The sequence below is a fragment of the Bos taurus genome, chromosome X (genome assembly GCF_002263795.3).
Source record: "Bos taurus isolate L1 Dominette 01449 registration number 42190680 breed Hereford chromosome X, ARS-UCD2.0, whole genome shotgun sequence".
NCBI lineage: Eukaryota > Metazoa > Chordata > Mammalia > Artiodactyla > Bovidae > Bos > Bos taurus.
The window spans coordinates 73,326,841-73,346,819 of record NC_037357.1 but is presented as its reverse complement, the minus strand read 5'-3'; the positions used below and the strand labels follow the sequence as shown (position 1 = coordinate 73,346,819).

General features: G+C 37.8%; 1 protein-coding gene across 1 annotated transcript; it reads left to right on the top strand.

Moving 5' to 3' along the window:
• Positions 1–1,043: 1,043 nt before the first annotated feature.
• On the top strand, positions 1,044–19,753 carry P2RY10 (P2Y receptor family member 10). The gene is given in 2 exon segments (NM_001075699.2): positions 1,044–1,097; positions 18,375–19,753. A coding segment is annotated over 1 exon segment (987 nt). The 5' UTR covers positions 1,044–1,097; positions 18,375–18,421; the 3' UTR covers positions 19,409–19,753.
• The last annotated feature ends 226 nt before the right edge of the window (positions 19,754–19,979 follow it).

Sequence of the window (19,979 nt, the reverse complement as noted above, 5' to 3'; positions counted from 1 at the left end):
TGAGTGTCGGGCATTGCTCCATGATTCTAGTTTTACAGGGAGATCCAGGTTGCCTTTTACAAAAATTTTGTCATCCACTTCCTTCTTTAATCAGCCCTATCCGTAAATCTGAATGCTAGTGTTTGATTTAACCAGCAGTATTTTTTTTCTCCTTTGTTATTATTATTACCCAGAAGTCTCTTTGCAGTTCTAGGCCCTGGATTCTAAATGCAATTTCCTCACATGCCCACAGAGGTTTGTGTTGCTTTGCAAGACTTGTTTTTCAGAACTACTCTATAGTCCCCAAGTGTATGATCTTTCTTTACTTGCATACTTTTAAAGGCCCCACAGACATCACAGAAACTGAAACCTTGGTACATTGGTAAATTGGAGGGAGACTGTAGGATATACGGTTCATTTATTTATTCATTATTTGAATATTTTTTCATTCATTCTTTCACTTTTTCATTCAACAATCATTCATGAAAGTGTCTGTGCTAGACTAGTTAGAAATACAAGAACAAGTCAGATATGATTTTTGCCCCTAAGCAGTTTGCAGTACACTAAGAAAGCCTTGAGATGAAAGGCTGAAGGAAGGGTACTACAATTGGAAGGAATAGCTTAAGCAAATGTAGTCCTACTGCTATTAGTTCTGACACATATTCTTGAAGTTTTCTCACTCTTTACCTCTCAGGTTTGAAAAAATTGCTCTTTTCTTGTTCTTAGATAAACTGTATTCAGATTTTGCCTCAGAATCCCATCTTAACATAGAGCTTACTGGAATATAGTGAAATGGATAGGCATGTGGGTTGTGTTGGAAGGAGATAGGGTAAGAAACAATGAGGAAAGCTGGTATGTAGTCATCGTTTGATTTTGCACATTCTTTGGCTCTCAGCTTTTTGAATTTCTTTGCACCAACAAAATAAAAACTAAATAAAACGAGTAATATCTTCTGCTCAAGGGACTTACCTTTAGGTTTCTGTGGTGAGACACCAAATGCACTCAACTTCCTCTTTCAATAACAAATTTGTCAGTTATCAGTAGGCTCCGAGCCACCAAGAGTTAGGCTTTTTCACCACCAACTCCCTGCAAAGAAACAAGCCCAGCAAGGCTCCAAGGTAAGTTTCAGCTTAACATATGGGAACTGGTAAAATTCCACGTGGGAAGGTTGGTGGGGGCATGAAGATCCAAGACAAGGGCAGACATGAGACCAGTGTCCAATTTTAAAATGGTCTCTGGCTTCTTTCAGACTTATTACAGCAGGAGCAATGGTGATTTTCCTTGGTTCTGATTAGAATACAAAGTTAAGGTTAATGCCATTAGTCCACACCATTATTACAGGATCAAGGAGTCTGTGATGCAGCTCACTCTTTGCTGAGGGCTCTTTGCTTCACTATCATTCAGGTAAGACAGCACAAAGTGGTAAGGAAAGAGTACATTCAGTAATATTTATTGGGACAGCTTGACCTATTCGGCCAGAAAAAGAGGATTTGGATTTCTGCTCTGTAGTTGCTTAATAATCATAGATTTTGGAGATGAAGGAGCTCCTAGGGATCCAAATCCCTCACAATACAGATGGGAAAACTGAGAGGCTATGAAATGAAGACATTTGAGATCACCCAGCTGGTCAGTGGCAGAGCTGGAACTAGAACATATGTCTTCTAAATCATGGTCTCTTTTTTCTACAGAAGCCTGTATCTCCCAGAGAATACTGTAAATATATTTATAACTATGTTGGATTGTAGGTTAGGAAGGAAGAAAATATCCCAGATGACAAACTTTGTTAAAATTATTTCAATCTGTTCAAAGGCATTTCTTGATCCTTTGAAAGCTGTATTTTGACCCAATTTCAGACCTACTAGATAACAGAGCTCCCAGAAGTGGTGCCTATCTTTTCAGCAGTTATCATTCTTATTATGTTGAGTGCTAGCAACCTTTCTGGTTCTGAGCTAAGATGACTGAATCTAAAGAAAACTTCCAGTTGAGGAATTCTTCAAGGTGAACTGTGCCACAACAGTTGGTACCAGGATCATTTTGGATATAATGATAACAAGCTTTGTGGTGCATTTTGGATGGAGTGGTCTCAGTCCCAAGAATCCTGCAAGTGGGAATATTTTTTATTTTTTTTTCCAAATGGATGTGGGAGTCATTGTCCTTTCTGTTATTTGAGGAGGTTATCCCTTAGCAACTGCAACACAGTGAAATTATTCACTGTTAAAAAATATGTGATATGCTGATATATTGAGGTGGAAATGGCCTGAAAGAAAATAAAGTCATGCATTTGGTGTAATAATGTTTGCAACAGTTCCTGTCGAACAAAGGTCCTTCTTTAGTCAAAAGCAGTTCTTTTTTTTTGGGTCAACTGGAAAAATTGTTGAATTTAAATTGTACAAACTGTGTAAATCCTGGCAGTTGTGGAACACAAGACTTCAAATGAGTGAATATACTTCTGGATGGTTTTGGGTGACTTTTCACAGCTTGTTGTGTTTGAGGTAAGTCAATCTATGTCCTAAGAAGCAGGAAGGTGTATGGTCCAAGTAAAGAGGACAGAGCTGTCTTTGTGAATCCACCTTTTCTAAGTGTTTCTACAATCAGGGTAATGACTGGCAGGAAGTCTATGCTTTATTTAAAAACTCTTGCTAAAAATGTCTACTTATATTTCAAGTCAGGATATTTTGCATTTAAATTTTCATCTAGTATTGATTCACATGCATCACAGGCAGAGTGATGAAATATATGGACCAAAGTGCAGAAAGAAACCTTGATTTTAGTTCAAGTTCTGTCAAAGATTCACTTTTGGCTTTGGGCAAGTTACTTTATTTTTCTGAGTCTCAGTAGTCTCATCTATAATAAGGTGGGGGCTTGAAATAGATAGTCTTTTAATTTCCTTCCTAGTAGAGTGGTTTGACTCTAGGCTCCTGGTGCCTGAGAAGAGTATATCATGAAGTGGTAAATAATGAGACAGTAGGGAAATCTAACTACAGTTAGAACCTTCTGGAAATACAGTCTAGCTTTCAAAGGGAACTCAGTAATCTATGCTGAGGGCCACTATACTTCTTTCAGATTAATGCCATCATGAGAGTTTTAACTTTTAGACCACAGGCAAGTGTTTTGTAAATAATTTCCTTTTTTTAAATAATAAAATGAAAACACACAAGGGAAAGAATTATGAAATCTGATTTACACACTGACAGTGTCACTTAATCAGTATTTCTTAATCTTTTAAATGAAAAGTTCCATTTGAAAAACATAAAAGTCTTACTGCAAAGTTATTGTGGACTTGACTAATTAGGAACTAGATCCTGATCCTGGACTCCTAAAAAGACTTATCCCATCACATTGACATTTTCCAAGTACTGTGGGACAAACAGGCAAAAAGATTTTTGTAGATCTGTGCTTTCAGTTTGTATTATACGGAAAATAATTTTGATTTCTAAATGTATTTACCATAATAAGGATCTTTTTTTCAAGTAATACATGTTTCCCACTCTTTTACATTAAGAATTATTGCATTAATCCTACTCAATATTTCTCAGACCTATGCTTTTGGGGAGATTTTCTAAACTCAGAAAAGTACACGATCCAACCAAAAGCTCATGGAGGTTACTCTCAGTACAAGTAAAGTATAAATGAACTAACATTTATTTAATGTATACTGTGTACCAGACAGGATTATTGATATGTTTTCTACTTTTTTGTCATTGTTGTTCACTCAGTCCTGTCTGACTATTTGTGGGATGGACTGCAGCACACAAGGCTTCCCTGTTTTTCACTATCTCTTGGAGTTTGCTTAAACTCATGGTCATTCAGTCGATGATGCCCCTTCTCCTCCTGCCCTCAATCTTTCCCAGCACTAGAGTCTTTTCCAAAGAGCCGGCTCTTTTTATCAGGTAGTCAAAGCATCAGTCCTTCCAATGAATATTCAGGGTTGATTTCCTTTAGGATTGACTGGTTTGATCTTGAAAGTGAAAGTGAAGTCACTCAGTTGTGTCTGACTCTTTGCAACCCCATGGACAGTGGCCTGCACCAGGCTCCTCTGTCCATGGGATTTTCTAGGCAAGAGTACTGGAGTGGGTTGCCATTTCCTCCTCCAGGGAATCTTCCCGACCCAGGGATCGAACCCAGGTCTCCTGTATTGTAGACAGACGCTTTACCATCTGAGCCACCAGACTCCTTAATCATGTACATTTCTTATTTAATCTTTGCAATGATATATTTAAAGGTACTATGACCCTAATGTTATAAATGAGGAAACTGAAGCCACTAAATATGAAGTGAGTCATTTCAGGCTGGAGAGCTAATAAGTGAGTCAAGACATTACCCTAGGTCTGTCCAAAGAACATGATTCTTTCCATCTGCAAAATACTGCCCCAAATGCAAAAATGATGAATAATTAGGCCTCCTTCTTATCTGATTAAAAATCCAATAAAGATACATGCATGGAAGTTCAATTCAAATTTTATTTAATTCATTTTAAGGATAAAAATAATTTTCACTTCTAATTTATAGGGGAAATGTCTAGACTTGGAGAACATTTCTGAACTTCTATATTTCTGAAATCAAGCCAGGTTATTTACAGTTGATTTTAATTAACTCAGGAAATGGTAGAGCTCCAAATTCCAGTTGCTCTTCTTTGGCTGTGGTTATGAATGATTGAATGAAGGACACTGTGCGCATGGGTATCTGACTGGCTTGGGTAGTTCATGTGAGACTTTTATGATTCAAATAAGAAGAAAAATGCTAAAAAAAAAAAAAAGGCAAGTTACATTCCCAAATGGCTGGTGAATATTCTCCCCTGGAAAGTGGGGAGGTCCCCTATCAGCAACCTTTCTCTAATTTTCTCTTTTCCTCCCAAGATAATAAGCCCACATGCTGGTCCTATTATCAAAGAAAATAGGAGACACATATTTGATTTTTGACATTTGATAAATTTGTTCACTTAATGGTATTACTGACTTAGTGATGAGAGATGAAGAGAGGGAGAGGACTGAGAAGCTAAAGCTTTGTAGAACTGAGTGGTTACCTCGATGCCAGAAGCCTAGATTCCACACTCTTCACTCTGCCATTTGTATAGCACTCAGGTAAATGTGATAAATGTGATGACTTCTTTGAGTCTTACTTTTGTGATCTGTAGAATGGGAATGACCTAATTTGTTATATATATATATATATATATATATATATATATATATATATATATACACACATATACATATACATATAGTGTAATACGTATATATGAACTTTAAATAATAATTAATAGCAATTATAGTTGTAATAATGCTTTGTAAAGTGCAGGTAGGTTGAGATGGTGACAGTTGCATTAATGATGGAAGTGGCAGTGCTGATGGTATTAGTTAGAGGCAGGGGTTTAGAGAGTCCAGGCCCATAAAGTCATGGCAAGTTAGAGCAGAAGGTAGTTAAGATCATACAGTTCATATTATTTTATCTTAATAATGAGGGAAATGAAACTCGCATAAAGGAAGGGGAAGTATTATAGCTCCAAATCCAGTGTTCTTTATAATATATTTTACAGCTTCTGAGTCTTCCCCATCTTACATGATTTGTTACATTTGGCTCACTACTATTAGGGCTTTCCAGGTGGCTCAGTGGTAAAGACTCTGCCTGCCAATGCAGGAGACTCAGGACACATGGTTCAATCCCTGGATCAGAAAGATCTAGAGAAGGAAATGGCAATCCACTCCAGTATTATTGCCTGGAGGATCACACGGACAGAGGAACATGGAGAGCTACAGTCTATGGGTTTGAAAAGAGTTGGAGATGACTGAACAAATGAGCATACAATACTCTTATAAATCCATCATTCCAGTACTTTATCCATAGATCTATTGTGGTTTGGGTTCATAAGCAAAACTTGTTAAAGATTCCTGGTTTTGATAGTACCGTACCCAGACACCTGGTGGCAATCATTTGCCATATATGTGCAGTGATACATCACTTCATGAGAAATAGAAAGGGAAAAGGTGGAAACAGTGAAAATCTCTTCTTAAGCTCTAAAATCACTGTAGATGGTGACTGCAGCCATGAAATTAGAAGATGACTGCTTCTTAGCAGGAAAGCTATGACAAACCTAGACAGTGTTTTGAAAAGCAGAGACATTACTCTGCTGACAAAGGTCCATATAGTCAAGGCTATGGTCTTTCCAGTAGTCATGTTCAGATGTGAGAACTGGACAAGAAAGAAGGCAGAACGCTGGAGAATTGATGCTTTTGAACTGTGGTGCTGTAGAAGACTCTTGAGAGTCCTTTGGAAAGCAAGAAGACCAAACCAAAGATCTTAAAATAAATCAACCCTGAATACTCTTTGGAAGGACTGATGCTGAAGCTGAAGTTCCAATACTTGGGCCTCTGGATGCGAACAGCTGACTGATTAGATAGAACCCCGATTCTGGGAAAGATTGAAGGCAGAAGGAGACGAGGACAACAGAGGATGAGATGGTTGGAGGGAATCACTGATTCAATAGACATGAACTTGAGCAAACTCCCAGAGATGGTGAGGGACAGGGAAGCCTGGCATGGTGCAATCCATGGGATCACAGAGGCAAATACAACTTGGTGACTGAACAACAACAAAAACATAGTCATAAAAGTGCTAGACATACAACTGAGATTATTAGCATCTTCGCCTCTGAAGAATGGTTTTATCCATATAAATGTGACTTTAACCTATTTTTGTGCAACAAATTGCTTCCAAAGGAAAATTTTTAGCTTTCTCTGCTCATGAAGAGCCTCATTATGACTGAAATTTTAATAACTGAGACTTTGAGGAAGAAGCAATAATTTTGAGTCTTCATTTTCTGATCTATAAAAGGGTATGAAAGTGTTAGTTGCTCAGTCGTGTCTGACTCTTTGCAACCCCATGGACTGTAGCCCATCCAGGTTGCTCTGTCTATGGAATTCTCCAGGCCAGAATACTGGAGTGGGTTGCCATTCCCTTCTCCAGGAAATCTTCCAGACCCAGGGTTCGAGCCAAGGTCTCCTGCACTGCAGGCAGATTCTTTAATGTCTGAGCCAACAGGGAAGCCCTAAAATCAGTATAATAATAACAGGGTTCTCTCAAAGGTCAAAGGTAATATATTAGTAATATCACTTATCTAGTGGCAGGATGCAAGTGGAAACTTCTTGTACTTAGTATTTCACTGAAACTTAGGAGTCTGAAACAAATTCTAATGCCATCATAATATAAGTTCACTTTGTGCCTTTGCAAAAACACAGCATTGAGCCAGTTGGTAGGGAAGTGAAGCTGCTTTTACATAGACATTATTAGTACCTACAATGTTCTTGTATTCAGACTCACTGATTCATATTTAGAGGCCTGACCTAACTTTGTGTTCTAAAACAAAATTTAGTTATTGTGATCACTCACCTAGAGCCAGACATCCTGGAATGTGAAGGCAAGTGGGCCTTAGGAAGCATCACTAAGAACAAAGCTAGTGGTGGTGATGGAATTTGAGTTGAGCCATTTCAAATCCTAAAAGATGATGCTGTGAAAGTGCTGCACTCAATATGTCAGCAAATTTGGAAAACTCAGCAGTGGCCACAGGACTGGAAAAGGTCAGTTTTCATTCCAATCCCAAAGAAAGGCAATGCCAAAGAATACTCAAACTACCGCACAATTGCACTCATCTCACAGACTAGCAAAGTAATGCTCAAAATTCTCCAAGCCAGGCTTCAGCAATACATTAACCATGAACTTCCGGAAGTTCAAGCTGGTTTTAGAAAAGACAGAGGAACCAGAGATCAAATTGCCAACATCCCCTGGATCATCGAAAAAGCAAGAGAGTTCCAGAAAAACATCTCTTTCTACTTTATTGAGTATGCCAAAGCATTTGACTGTGTCGATCACAATAAACTGTGGAAAATTATGAAAGAGATGGGAATACCAGACCACCTGACCTGTCTCTTGAAAAACTTGTATGCAGATCAGGAAGCAACAGTTAGAATTGGTCATGGAACAGCAGACTGGTTCCAAATAGGAAAAGGAGTACATCAAGGCTGTATATTGTCACCCTGCTTATTTAACTTCTATCCAGAGTACATCATAAGAAACGCTGGGCTGGATGAAGCACAAGCTGGAATCAATACTGCTGGAAGAAATATCAATAACCTCAAATATGCAGATGACACCACCCTTATGGTAGAAAGTGAATAAGGACTAAAGAGCCTCTTGATGAAAGTGAAAGAGGAGAGTGAAAAAACTGGCTTAAAGCTCGACATTCAGAAAACTAAGATCATGGCATCTTGTCCCATCACTTCATGGCAAATAGATGGGGAAACAGTGGCTGACTTTATTTTTCTGGGCTCCAAAATCACTGCAGATGGTGACTGCAGCCATGAAATTAAAAGACACTTATTCCTTGAAAGGAAAGTTATGACCAACCTAGACAGCATATTGAAAAGCAGACACATTACTTTGTCAACAAAGGTCTGTTTAGTCAAGGCTATGGCTTTTCCAGTGGTCATGTATGGATGTGAGAGTTGGACTATAAAGAAAGCTGAGTGCTGAAGAATCAATGCTTTTGAACTAGTGTTGGAGGAGACTGTTGAGAGTCCCTTGGACTGCAAGGAGATCTAGCCAGTCCATCCTAAAGGAGATTGGTCCTGAGTGTTCATTGGAAAGATTGACATTGGAGCAGAAGCTCCAATACTTTGGCCAGCTGATCTGAAGAGCTGACTCCTTAGAAAAGACCCTGATTCTGGGAAGGATTGAGGGCAGAAGGAGAAGGGGGTGACAAAGGATAAGATGGATGGATGGCATCACCGACTCAATGGACATGTGTTTGGGTGGACTCCAGGAGGTGGTGATGGACAGGGAGGCCTGGCATTCTGCGGTTCATGGGGTCACAAAGAGTCAGACGCGACTAAGTGACTGAACTGAACTGAACCGATAAAGTCAAATGTTTAATGACAGAATTCTCACTTAACCTTATGAAATTGCTGCTGGTTTTAAAATAAAAGGTTTAGATTACAGGCTTTGGAGCTTTTAGGTATCCAGATATGTTAGATTCCAACCTTATTATCCTTGCCTTGACCATAGTTTTCTCAGTAACAAAGGGAGAAAAACTATGACTATTGCTTGGGAGAGTAGCTTATAGAATAGACATTAGAAGTAAAACTGACTAAGACTCTGCTAATATGTACTTATTCTCCATACTGTTCCCTTTATAAACCAATGTTTATGAGCTGAGTTCCTACTGCATGCTTAACCCTCTGCTAAGCAAAATGAGAGATATAAAAGTGCAAGATACAGTCGTCCCTCATGGAGACTACATTTTTATAGTGTAGCCTAAGTGTCCAATGAAAGTACAAAGGAAAAGGTCTGAATAGATTTCCCCATGCAAGGAAATGATTAGAGTTGAGATAGGATCTCAAGAGAAGAGTAAATTACTGACTTCTGAGATGGGATCCAGGGAGAAAAGAGTTTGATGAAGTTTCATCAAACTTTATACCAATCTTCATTATCAGAAATATTCTTACAGCAACACATTGGAAGTGAATCTTGTTAGTTCAGTGAAGGTAGCTAATTATCCTCTTTGATTATTAGATTAGAAGTCTATGCTGATCATTCCCTTTAGAGTTTGGCTCCTGTTACCAGAACTCTTTTTAAAGGAAAGAGGCATCCCTCTATGAAACTCCTGGCCTTTGATGTAGGCAGAATATACTCTGGATAGAGCACTGACACTGGTTAAACCAAGAGGCGGTTACTTTTTTAAGAATGGTATTGGAGGCACTGGGAATTTGATCCTCATATCTATCTGGGTGGTTCACAATAATACAGCTAGGAGTTCAAGTATATTCTGAAGATATTGTATTTTCACAGCTTATAATTTTTCCTGGGTTGTGTTATCTGTGTGGTGATCCTGATTAGCTGAGTTGGTTATGCAACAGCAATGAGATTAACTTTTGAAGGTTAATCCCTACATGGACCAGTTAACATCAATTTTTAAAATAGTGCTGTATATTTAGCCTTGCTTTGGGTTTAGAGAGAAAGACAGAACAAAATTTAGGGCATAACCTCTGACTTCACAAAGCTCACAGCCCAGTTTAGAGTGATTCATAAACAAATGAACAACAAATGTGTTGTCATAAGGCAGAATATTTACCCACTTAAAATATTTACTAACTGATTATGTATCGATAATTCTGGAAATTTAAAGAAAGTCATAGCCTTTGCCTTCAAAATGCTCATAGTTTAGCTAGAAATAAAGAGATATGAATGAAAACACTCAATATGGTGCACTAAGTACATTGTTAAAGCAATCCCTGTGACAGCATGGTAATCCAGATTTGCCATTTTGATATATCATTTTGGCAGCAGAGTATAGAATATATTTTTAAGAGAGCAGTCCTAGAACCAGGTAGATCAATTAAAGAATGGTTTAATAATTCAGAGAGAGGAGAGAGAATGAGTCGAGAGAGAGAAAACTTGGTTGACTGAATTAGAGAGGAGTCTAGAATTTTTTTAAGTATTCTGGCTCTTGTAATTGGATAGATGGTGGTGGATAAGTAAAAGGTCAGAGAGTATGATGAATTTAGTTTTGGGCATTTTTATTTAGAAATGCCTAGAAAACACTGAACTGGGAAATCTCAGCTGAAAATTGGACATACAGATTTAATATCTGAGAAGAGGCCAGCCCTGGACAAAGAGACATAAGAGCCATCCGGATATGGGTGGTGATTGAAGTCATGAAAGTGGGTGATGTTACTTAGCATGAAGACACTGAATAAGGAGAGAATATGCAGACCTAGGGAAAGCAAACATTTAAAGGATGTGCAGAGATGAAAGAAAACATAAAGAAGACTCAGTATGAATGGGCCGATAGTTAAGAGGAGACTCAAAACAGAGTTGTGGCTTAGAAGCCAACAAGAGAGAGCATTTCAAAAACATGGAAGTGGTCAGACTGTCTAACACAGCAGAAAAGCCCTGCTTGATTTAACAACATGATGGCCACTTGTTACCTTTACTAAAGCAGTTTCAGTGAGATTATAAAGACATGCATGCCACATTGTAGTGCATTAATTATATAAAGTGAGGAAAAGAAAGCAATCAGTGTCAAAAAATACTATGAGATGTTTATTTAAGAAAAGAAGGAACATGACACAAAGCTAGAATAAGATGCATTGACAAGAGAAATATTATTGTGGAAGTTGAAGAGACTTAATGACAAATATCTAGCTGAGAGTGAAGGACAACATGATGATCTGGGAGTGAAAGGGAACAATTAATGAAAGAAAATCCTGAGAAAGCTAAAAGGGATTAAGAGCATGGGAATTCAACTTGTACAACAGGAAAGACAGCTTTGTTGGGAAGGATGCAGTTATAGATAAGATTGCGTGTGTTGGAAGGGGACAGTGTTTGAAACTGAGTTACTTCTCATTCAATAGCCTCAATTTTCTTGTGATTTAAGAGGTAAGAGCCTCTGCTGAGAAATATGAGGATGGGAGAGCAGAAGAGTAGAAGAAATTTTAGTAGAGTTATGAAAGTGCTAAATAGCCAGCACTCTCTTTTTGTGCACCTTGATTAATTTCTTAGGAGAATAAACTAATCAGAGGTGTGGAAAAAGAGACTGAAGCAAAAAAAAATCTTCTATGTAAAGTGCTGAAACTAGAAATTTATGATTTCTAGTTTTAGCACTTCAAATAGATCCTGGTATTTTTAATAAGATCATTCATCAGTTTGGATAATAAAAAAATAAAATGGTTTGTGGACTTAATCTGGGATTAAGACCTTGCCAGGCTTCCCTAGTGGCTCAGACAGTAAAGAATCAGCTTGCAATGAGGGAGATCTGGGTTCCGTCCCTGAGTTAGGAATATCCCCTGGAGAAGGAAATGGCAATTCACTTCAGTATTCTTGCCTGGAGAATTGCATGGACAAAGGAGACTGGCAGGCCACAGTCCATGGGGTTGCAAAGAGTAGGACACAACTCAGGGACCAACACTAGCTTTTTAAGCTGGTACAGCAGAAGAATGGTGAGCAAAGAAGGTTGAGGATTCTTGTGTAAGAATAGTTAATTTGACCATTGAATCTAGTCTGCATAGAGAACGAAGCAAAATGAGGGAGGGTGCCAGATTGGGCCATGAGAAATGGAGAGAAGTTTAAGGTCTCTGTGAGTGTGTGGTGCAAGCTAACATGATGCAACTTGCAGTGAAGTTCAGTGATTGTAATGTTATCTTTTTAATTAATTTATTTTAATTGGAGGATAATTGATTTACAATATTTTGATGGGTTTTGCCATATATCAACATGAACTGACCATAGGTATACATGTGTCCTACGTGTCCTACATGTTGAGAGTCCCTTGGACTGCAAGGAGATCAAATCAGTCAATCCTAAGGGAAATCAGTCCTGAATACTCACTGGAAAGACTGACACTGAAGCTGAAACTCCAATACTTTGGCCACCTGATGTGAAGAACTGACTCATTGGAAAAAACTCTGATGCTGGGAAAGATTGAAGGCAGGAGGAAAAGGGGATGACAGAAGATGAGATGGTGGGATGGCATCACCAACTCGATGGACCTGAGTTTGAGCAAGCTCTGGGAGTTGGTGATGGACAGGGAAGGCTGGCATGCTGCAGTCCATGGGATCGCAAAGAGTTGCACATGACTGAGTGATTGAACTGAACTGAACTGATACATGTGTCTCCCCCAACCTGAATTCCCTTCCCACCTCCATTCCCACCCTATCCTTCTATGTTGTCCCAGAACACTGGCTTTGGGTGCCTTGCTTCATGCATCAAACTCACATTGGTCATCTATTTTACATCTGATTATGCATATGTTTCAATGCTATTCTCTCAAATCATCCCACCCTCTCCTCCTACTGAGTCCAAAAGTCTGTACTTTATGTCTGTGTCTCTTTTACTGCCCTGCATGCAGGTAGGATCATTAGTATCATCTGCCATGGCAAAGGTAAGGGAATATGGAGAGAAGCATGGGTTCCAATTCTAATATACCACGTCTACACTATGTGAGTATTGTGACTTTGGCACAATTTATTTAACCTCTCTGTATCTCAGTTTCCTCATTTGTAATATGGTAATAATCATTGGGCCACTATGAGGATTAGAAAGGCAGCAGTGGAAATGAAGATGGATTGGAGATAGACTGCAGAGATTTTAAGGGCAAGATAATCACCTGGTTTCTGTTTAGATATGGGTGAAATGTAGTGATAGGAGTTAGATGAATTCCCAGTTTCTGTCTGTAATGTTTAGGAAGCTGGTCATGGCACAGACTAGAAGGAGAGCTTAGATTCAAGAGTAAATCACCAATTTCATATCTTTCCTAAGAGTGGAACCAAAGATATATCCAGATTTAAAGGGATAGAGATTGGTAACATAGAGGGCACAAACCAACCAAAAATAGTCAATAATAAAGCCAAAGGGAGAAACACAAAAGAGATAGAAACAGGCAGAGACTGAGAGAAGAAACATGTTTTGACTTTGGCCCTTCCATTCAACCTATTTTTGTTAGTGGCTTCTTAAGTTGTTCTCCTTTCTAAATTTCAGAAGCGTCACAGATTGCTAACAGGAAGTGAAATGTTCCCTATCTGAGAGAGTTTATATTTTCACCCTACCCAACATAAATTCCCCCAGTCTCCTATCACCATGGAGATTTTACATTTAATTGTCACCAAACATATTTGGGGAAAAACCCTTTCTACCTCCCCTTCAGTCTGGAGGAGAAAAATCATTTTGGAAAGCAAGCCATACAAATCTCTAAACTTGAAATAAACTGAATTGCAGAGGCATAATAAACCACAGAAACAAATAAGTTGTGATCATGACCTCTAGCTTGCTGTTTTGGACTAATAGGACTTTGTTATTTAGCACAGAGGTATAAATACAATCTGCTTCTTTAATAAGAGAAAATTTCTGTACCAATGAAGCAGAAACAAATATCCATGTTTGTAAAATGCAGAAGTGGAGGTGTGAATGGGTGGGTGTGAGTTGTTTTTAGTTCTTAGTACTGTAATGCACCTTATGTAGCCTGCCTTGTTCTTTCACAGCCTATGCATAAGTAATAGATTATAGTAGAAATAAGATCAATACTGAAGTCAAAGTGGGTGGTAAGGGAGGGTTGGTGACATGTATGATGACAGATGTTTAGTTATATCTTGATGGCATAGCTAGAGCAGTCCTAAGGTTATAAGATCCTGAGGTCCTTCTATGAGATGAGAAAAATTCTGCCATAATGTGCTCTCTGGATGGCACAATGATCTTAATGTTATTAAAAAGTCCCTCTTGAGCAGGGAGAGGCAAATAGTTATAATGGAAATAGTACAGACTTTGGAGCAAATCAGGCTTGATAATAAATCTCATTTTTAAATTTGCTACCCAAGACAATTTACTGAATCTCTCTGAACCTCAGTTTCCTCATCTGAACTATAAGAATAATAATGGAACTTCATCTTAGGATGGTTGTGAGAATTAAATTACATAATGTATATGAAAAATTCCATTGAAGATTCTGGCATATATCATTGATCAGATCATAGTAATTATTTACTTTCTTTTCACCTGTGAGTATCCTTCTACTTTTGTTCTGAGTCATACATACATAAGAAAGATGACTGCATGACTCTTTAGGATCTATCACAGATAGACTAACTAGGGAGTATATGAGGAGGGAAGATGAAAGTATTATTTACAGTATTGGTAGCTGATAAAGTCTACTCTCTTATCTGTGAATTAATCTCTTGGGGTTCTTTTCTTTTATCATTTATCTATTTCCTGGAGTAAGACTTAGAATGATATAGAAAGTCATTCTGCTATTTACAAGGAGAATCTCAAAGAAGCCACTCTGTTTTTGTAAACATACTTAAAAGGAAACCAAATAAAACATACCAACAACAAATCTCCATTTGAGGAACAACCTCTGCACTTTTTTTTCTCTACTTCTAGCTTTAAAGGCAATAAACATTCCTGCACTATGGATAGAAGCTATGTTTGTAAAATTTGTCTTTAGGAGGAAAACAAATGATGAACAGAAGGGTGTGTATAAAGATTAACTGCTCTGTCTTCCTATTTCAAGTCTTAGATCCTTCATTTAGTATATTTGTGGTCTTAATAAACTCCCCTCTGGCCTTGCTTATTCTACCTTAATAAGATTAAGTCCAAGAAAACTTTTCCCATTACAAAGACTACTTTAATAAAATTAAACCTTACATTGTTTCAAAAGGTTTTAGTGACCTATTTCGCTAATACCCTAATCAGTATTCACCATGATTTTGGATAATCTGCCATGGGATGATGTTGCACCAGTATAGTATTTCCCTTAGATAGAGAATAGGTTTCTCCCCTTCCCTAGTACATAAGTGGAACTATCGTGGTTTAGCTTCTAAATTCATTTCTTGTTGTTTAGTCATTAAGCCATGTCCAACTCTTTGCGACTCCATGGACTGCAGCACACCAGACTTCTCTCCCCTTCACTATCTCCTGGAGTTTGCTCAAATTCAAGTCCATTAAGTCAGTGATGTTATCTAACCATCCTGTCTTCTGTTGTTCCCTTCCCCTCCTGCCTTCAGACCTCATGCCCAGCATCAAGGTCTCTTCCAATGAGTTCATTCTTCGCATCAGGTGGCCAAAGTATTGGGGCTTCAGCTATAGCATCAGTCCTTCTAATGAATATTCAGGATTGATTTCCTTTAGGATTGACTGGTTTGATCTCATTGCTGTCCAAGGGACTCTGAAGAGTGTTCTCCAGCAGCACAATTCAAAAGCATCAATTCTTCATCTATCAGCCTTCTTTATGGTCCAACTCTCACATCTGTACATGACTACTGGAAAAATCATAGTTTTCACTATACAGACCTTTGTCAGCAAAGTGATGTTTATGCTTTTTAATATGCTGTCTAGCATCTTTTAATTTTTTGGCTGCAGTCACCATCCACAGAGATTTTGGAGTCCAAGAAAATAAAATCTGTCACTATTTCTGCATTTTCCCCATCTATTTACTATGAAGTGATGGGACTGGATGCCATGATCTTAGCTTTTTTTTCCTTTTATTACTGAAAAGTTTCATGCAAATTTGGAAATTAAACCTAAGCCGAGAGAGAGAGAGAGAGAGAGAGAAAGAGAGAGAATGCATGAAAACCACCAGCTATTGTGATAAAATAATAAGGAAGTAATTTTCCCAAGCCACAAAGATCAGCTAGGACACTGGTACTGCAGGCTAAAAGAGGCAAATCTATTTTCTCAGTGCTGTGGTGCCAAGTTAGGAAGTCAGAACCCAATGGGAAAGGTGGTGGACAAAAGAGAGGCAAGCAGATCAGAACAATAAGACTGAATTTCTACCATTGAAATTGGGAATGAGTGAACAGTGTTCATACTAACCAGAGGCAAGAGAAATATTGATGCAAAAGAAACAGACTCAAATATCATATTCTTTTTTTCTGCTATTAGAACAAAAGACTGAGTATTTCAGGACTTCCTTGTGTGCAAGACACAGCTTAGACAATCTGGCAAGGCAGTTTGAGGACAATTCTGTGGTTCTTTGGTTCACTGGATGGGCTTGGATAAACAGTATACCTTCCTTTAGCACCTATAAACAGATCCCTTCTAATTTTAATATCCTATGACTTTGTGGGTATAAAAACAAATCTAGTAATAACTCATTTTTAATTTGCATTTCTCTAATGATTATTGATGTTCAGCATCTTTTCATATGCCTGTTGGCCATCTGTATGTCTTCTTTGTATGTCTGCTTAGGTCTTCTGTCCGCTATTTTCTTGTTTTTTTTTTTTTTTTAATTGAGCTGTGCAAACTGTTTATATATTTTGGAAAGTAAGGCCTTGTCAGTAACATCATTTGCAAATAATTTCTCTCCCATAGGTTATCTTTGTGTTTTGTTTATGTTTTCTTTTGCTATACAAAAGGTTTTAGGTTTAATTAGGCCCCATTTGTTTATTTTTGCTTTTGTTTCCTTACTCTAATAGATGAATTCCAAAAAAAAAAAAAAAATCATGGTAACTTATGCCAAAGAGTATTCTGCCTATGTTTCCTCTAGGAGTGTTATAGCGTCTAGTCTTTAATTCAGATATTTAATCTATTTTGAGTTTGCTTTTGTATATGGTGTAAGAGAATGCTCTAATTTCATTCTTTTACATGTAGCTGTCCAGTTTTCCCAACACTATTTATTAAAGTGACTATTTTTTCTCCATTGTATATTCTTGCCTCATTTGTCATTAGATTAATTGACCTTAAGTGTGTGGGTTTATTTCTGTGCTTTCCATACTGTTCCATTGATCTATATGTTTGTTTCTGTGCTGGTACCATAATATTTTGATTACTGTAACTTCGTAGCATAGTCTAAGGTCAGGGAATATGATTCCTCCAACTCTATTCTTCTATCTCAATATTGTTTTGGCTCTTCTGGGTCTTCTCTGTCTCCATGAAATATCACCTCACACCAGTCAAATGACCATCATAGAAAAGTCTACAAATAATAAATACTGGAGAGATTGTGGAGAAAAAGTAACGTTTCCACACCATAGATGAGAATATAAATTGGTACAGTGACTATGGAGAACAATATTGAGGCTTCTTTAAAAGAAAAAGAATACAGAAATAGTTACCATATGATCCATCAATCCCACTTCTGGGCATATAGCCAGAAAAGGCAAAAACTCTAATTCAAAAAGCTACATGTATCCCAATGTTCATAGCAGCACTATGTACAAAAGCCAAGACATGGAAACAACCTAATGTTCCATCTACAAATGAATGGATTATTAAGATATTGTGTGTATGTATATATATATATATATATATGTATATATATGTGTGTGTGTGTGTGTGTGTGTGTGTGTGTGTGTATATATATATATATATATATATATATATATATATATATATGGAGTATTACTCAGCAATAAAGAGAATGAAATAATGTCATTTGTAGCAACATGGATGGACCTAGAGATTATCATACTGAGTGAAGTAAGTCAGACAGATAAAAACAAATGTCATGTGCTATCACTTACATTAGAATCTAAAGCAATAATACAAATGAACTTATTTACAAAACCAAAATAAACTCACAGACATAGAAAACAAACAGTTACCATAAGGGAAAAAGAAGGATGGATAAATTAGAAATTTGAATTTAAGAGATATACACTTCTATATATAAAATAGATACACAACAAGGATGTACTGCGTAGCACAGGGAACTATACTCTATATCTTGTAATAACCTCTAATGGAAAAGAATCTGAATATATATATATAGATAGATAGATAGATAATCACCTTGCTGTACACTTAAAGCATTGTGAATCATCTAAATCAACTAAGCTTCAATTTAAGAAAATCTGGATGTCAGCTAAAGTGGTTAACCATGATACTGTTTTTTTGTTTTGTTTTCTTTTGGGCAGGGATTATAACTTCATGGCTTACCTTGGTAAATGCTGAAATATTCAAGATGAGCAGCAACAGTACCAGCGATGCTGAGACTATCTGCAATGAAACATATTTGACATTTCATTACCCTCTCTACGCAACCACCTACATCCTCATATTCATCCCTGGTCTACTGGCCAACAGTGCAGCCTTGTGGGTTCTGTGCCGCTTTATCAGCAAGAAAAATAAAGCCATTATTTTCATGATAAACCTCTCTGTGGCTGACCTTGCCCACGTGCTGTCCTTACCCTTCCGGATTTACTATTACATCAGCCACCATTGGCCTTTCCAGAGGATCCCTTGTCTGCTATGCTTCTACCTGAAGTATCTCAACATGTATGCCAGCATTTGTTTCCTGACATGCATCAGCCTTCAGAGGTGCTTCTTTCTCCTCAAGCCCTTCAGGGCTAGAGACTGGAAACGTAGGTACGATGTAGGCATCAGTGCTGCCATATGGGTCATCGTGGGTACTGCCTGTTTGCCATTTCCCATCATGAGAAGCACAGACTTAGCAAACAACACTGACTCTTGCTTTGCTGATCTTGGTTACAGGAAAATGAATGCAGTGGCTTTGGTTGGGATGATTACAGCTGCTGAACTGGCAGGATTTGTGATTCCAGTAGTCATCATTGCATGGTGCACCTGGAAAATGACTATATCCTTGAGACAACCACCTGTGGCTTTCCAAGGAATCAGTGAAAAGCAAAAAGCACTGAGGATGGTTTACATGTGTGCTGCAGTCTTCTTCATCTGCTTCACTCCCTATCATATTAACTTTATTTTTTATACCATGGTAAAGGAAGCTATCATTAGCAGTTGTCCCATTGTCCAAAGCACACAGTATTTCCATCCTTTTTGTCTATGCCTTGCAAGTCTCTGCTGCCTTTTGGATCCGATTCTCTATTACTTCATGGCCTCAGAGTTTCGTGACCAACTATCTCGCCATGGCAGCTCTGTGACTCGTTCCCGCCTAATGAGCAGGGAGAGTGGTTCGTCAATGATTGGTTAAAAATAAAACAGCTCTTGATTATGGATTTGTTTAACTATGTTTCATTACTTTTGCCAAAGACCAAAATGACTAGACACACCGTTTCTATAACTGAACTTTGGGAAGAACAGGAATACTTGTGCTCACAGGGGTGTGACAATAGAGGCAGAGTGTGAAATGTGGGAGAGGAAGGGAAAATGAGATTTGCCTGTTTCCTCTTTGAAATTCAAGTCACTTTCTTACTTGAGAGATTTAGATTAAGATTTTACATATGTTTTAAACAAATGAAAATTGCTTATTTTATCTTAAACCTTTCTTTAGTAAATGTGATGCTGTTAATGATACAATAAATGCATGAATCCTTCACACAATCCAAAAGCAAATCTCTTTCATATGAAGAATATTACCTGTAAATGAAAGCAAAACATTCTCCAGTCTTTATAAGGCATAAGTGCACAGGCAAGGGGTTGTGAGCATTGAAGCAACATGTGAATAAATTTGAGGATACAAACCCTTACTGAAGAAAAGGCATGGGAATGTGTTTATTCATTGAAAATATATTGGATGCCTATTGCATTCTGGGTTGCCATTC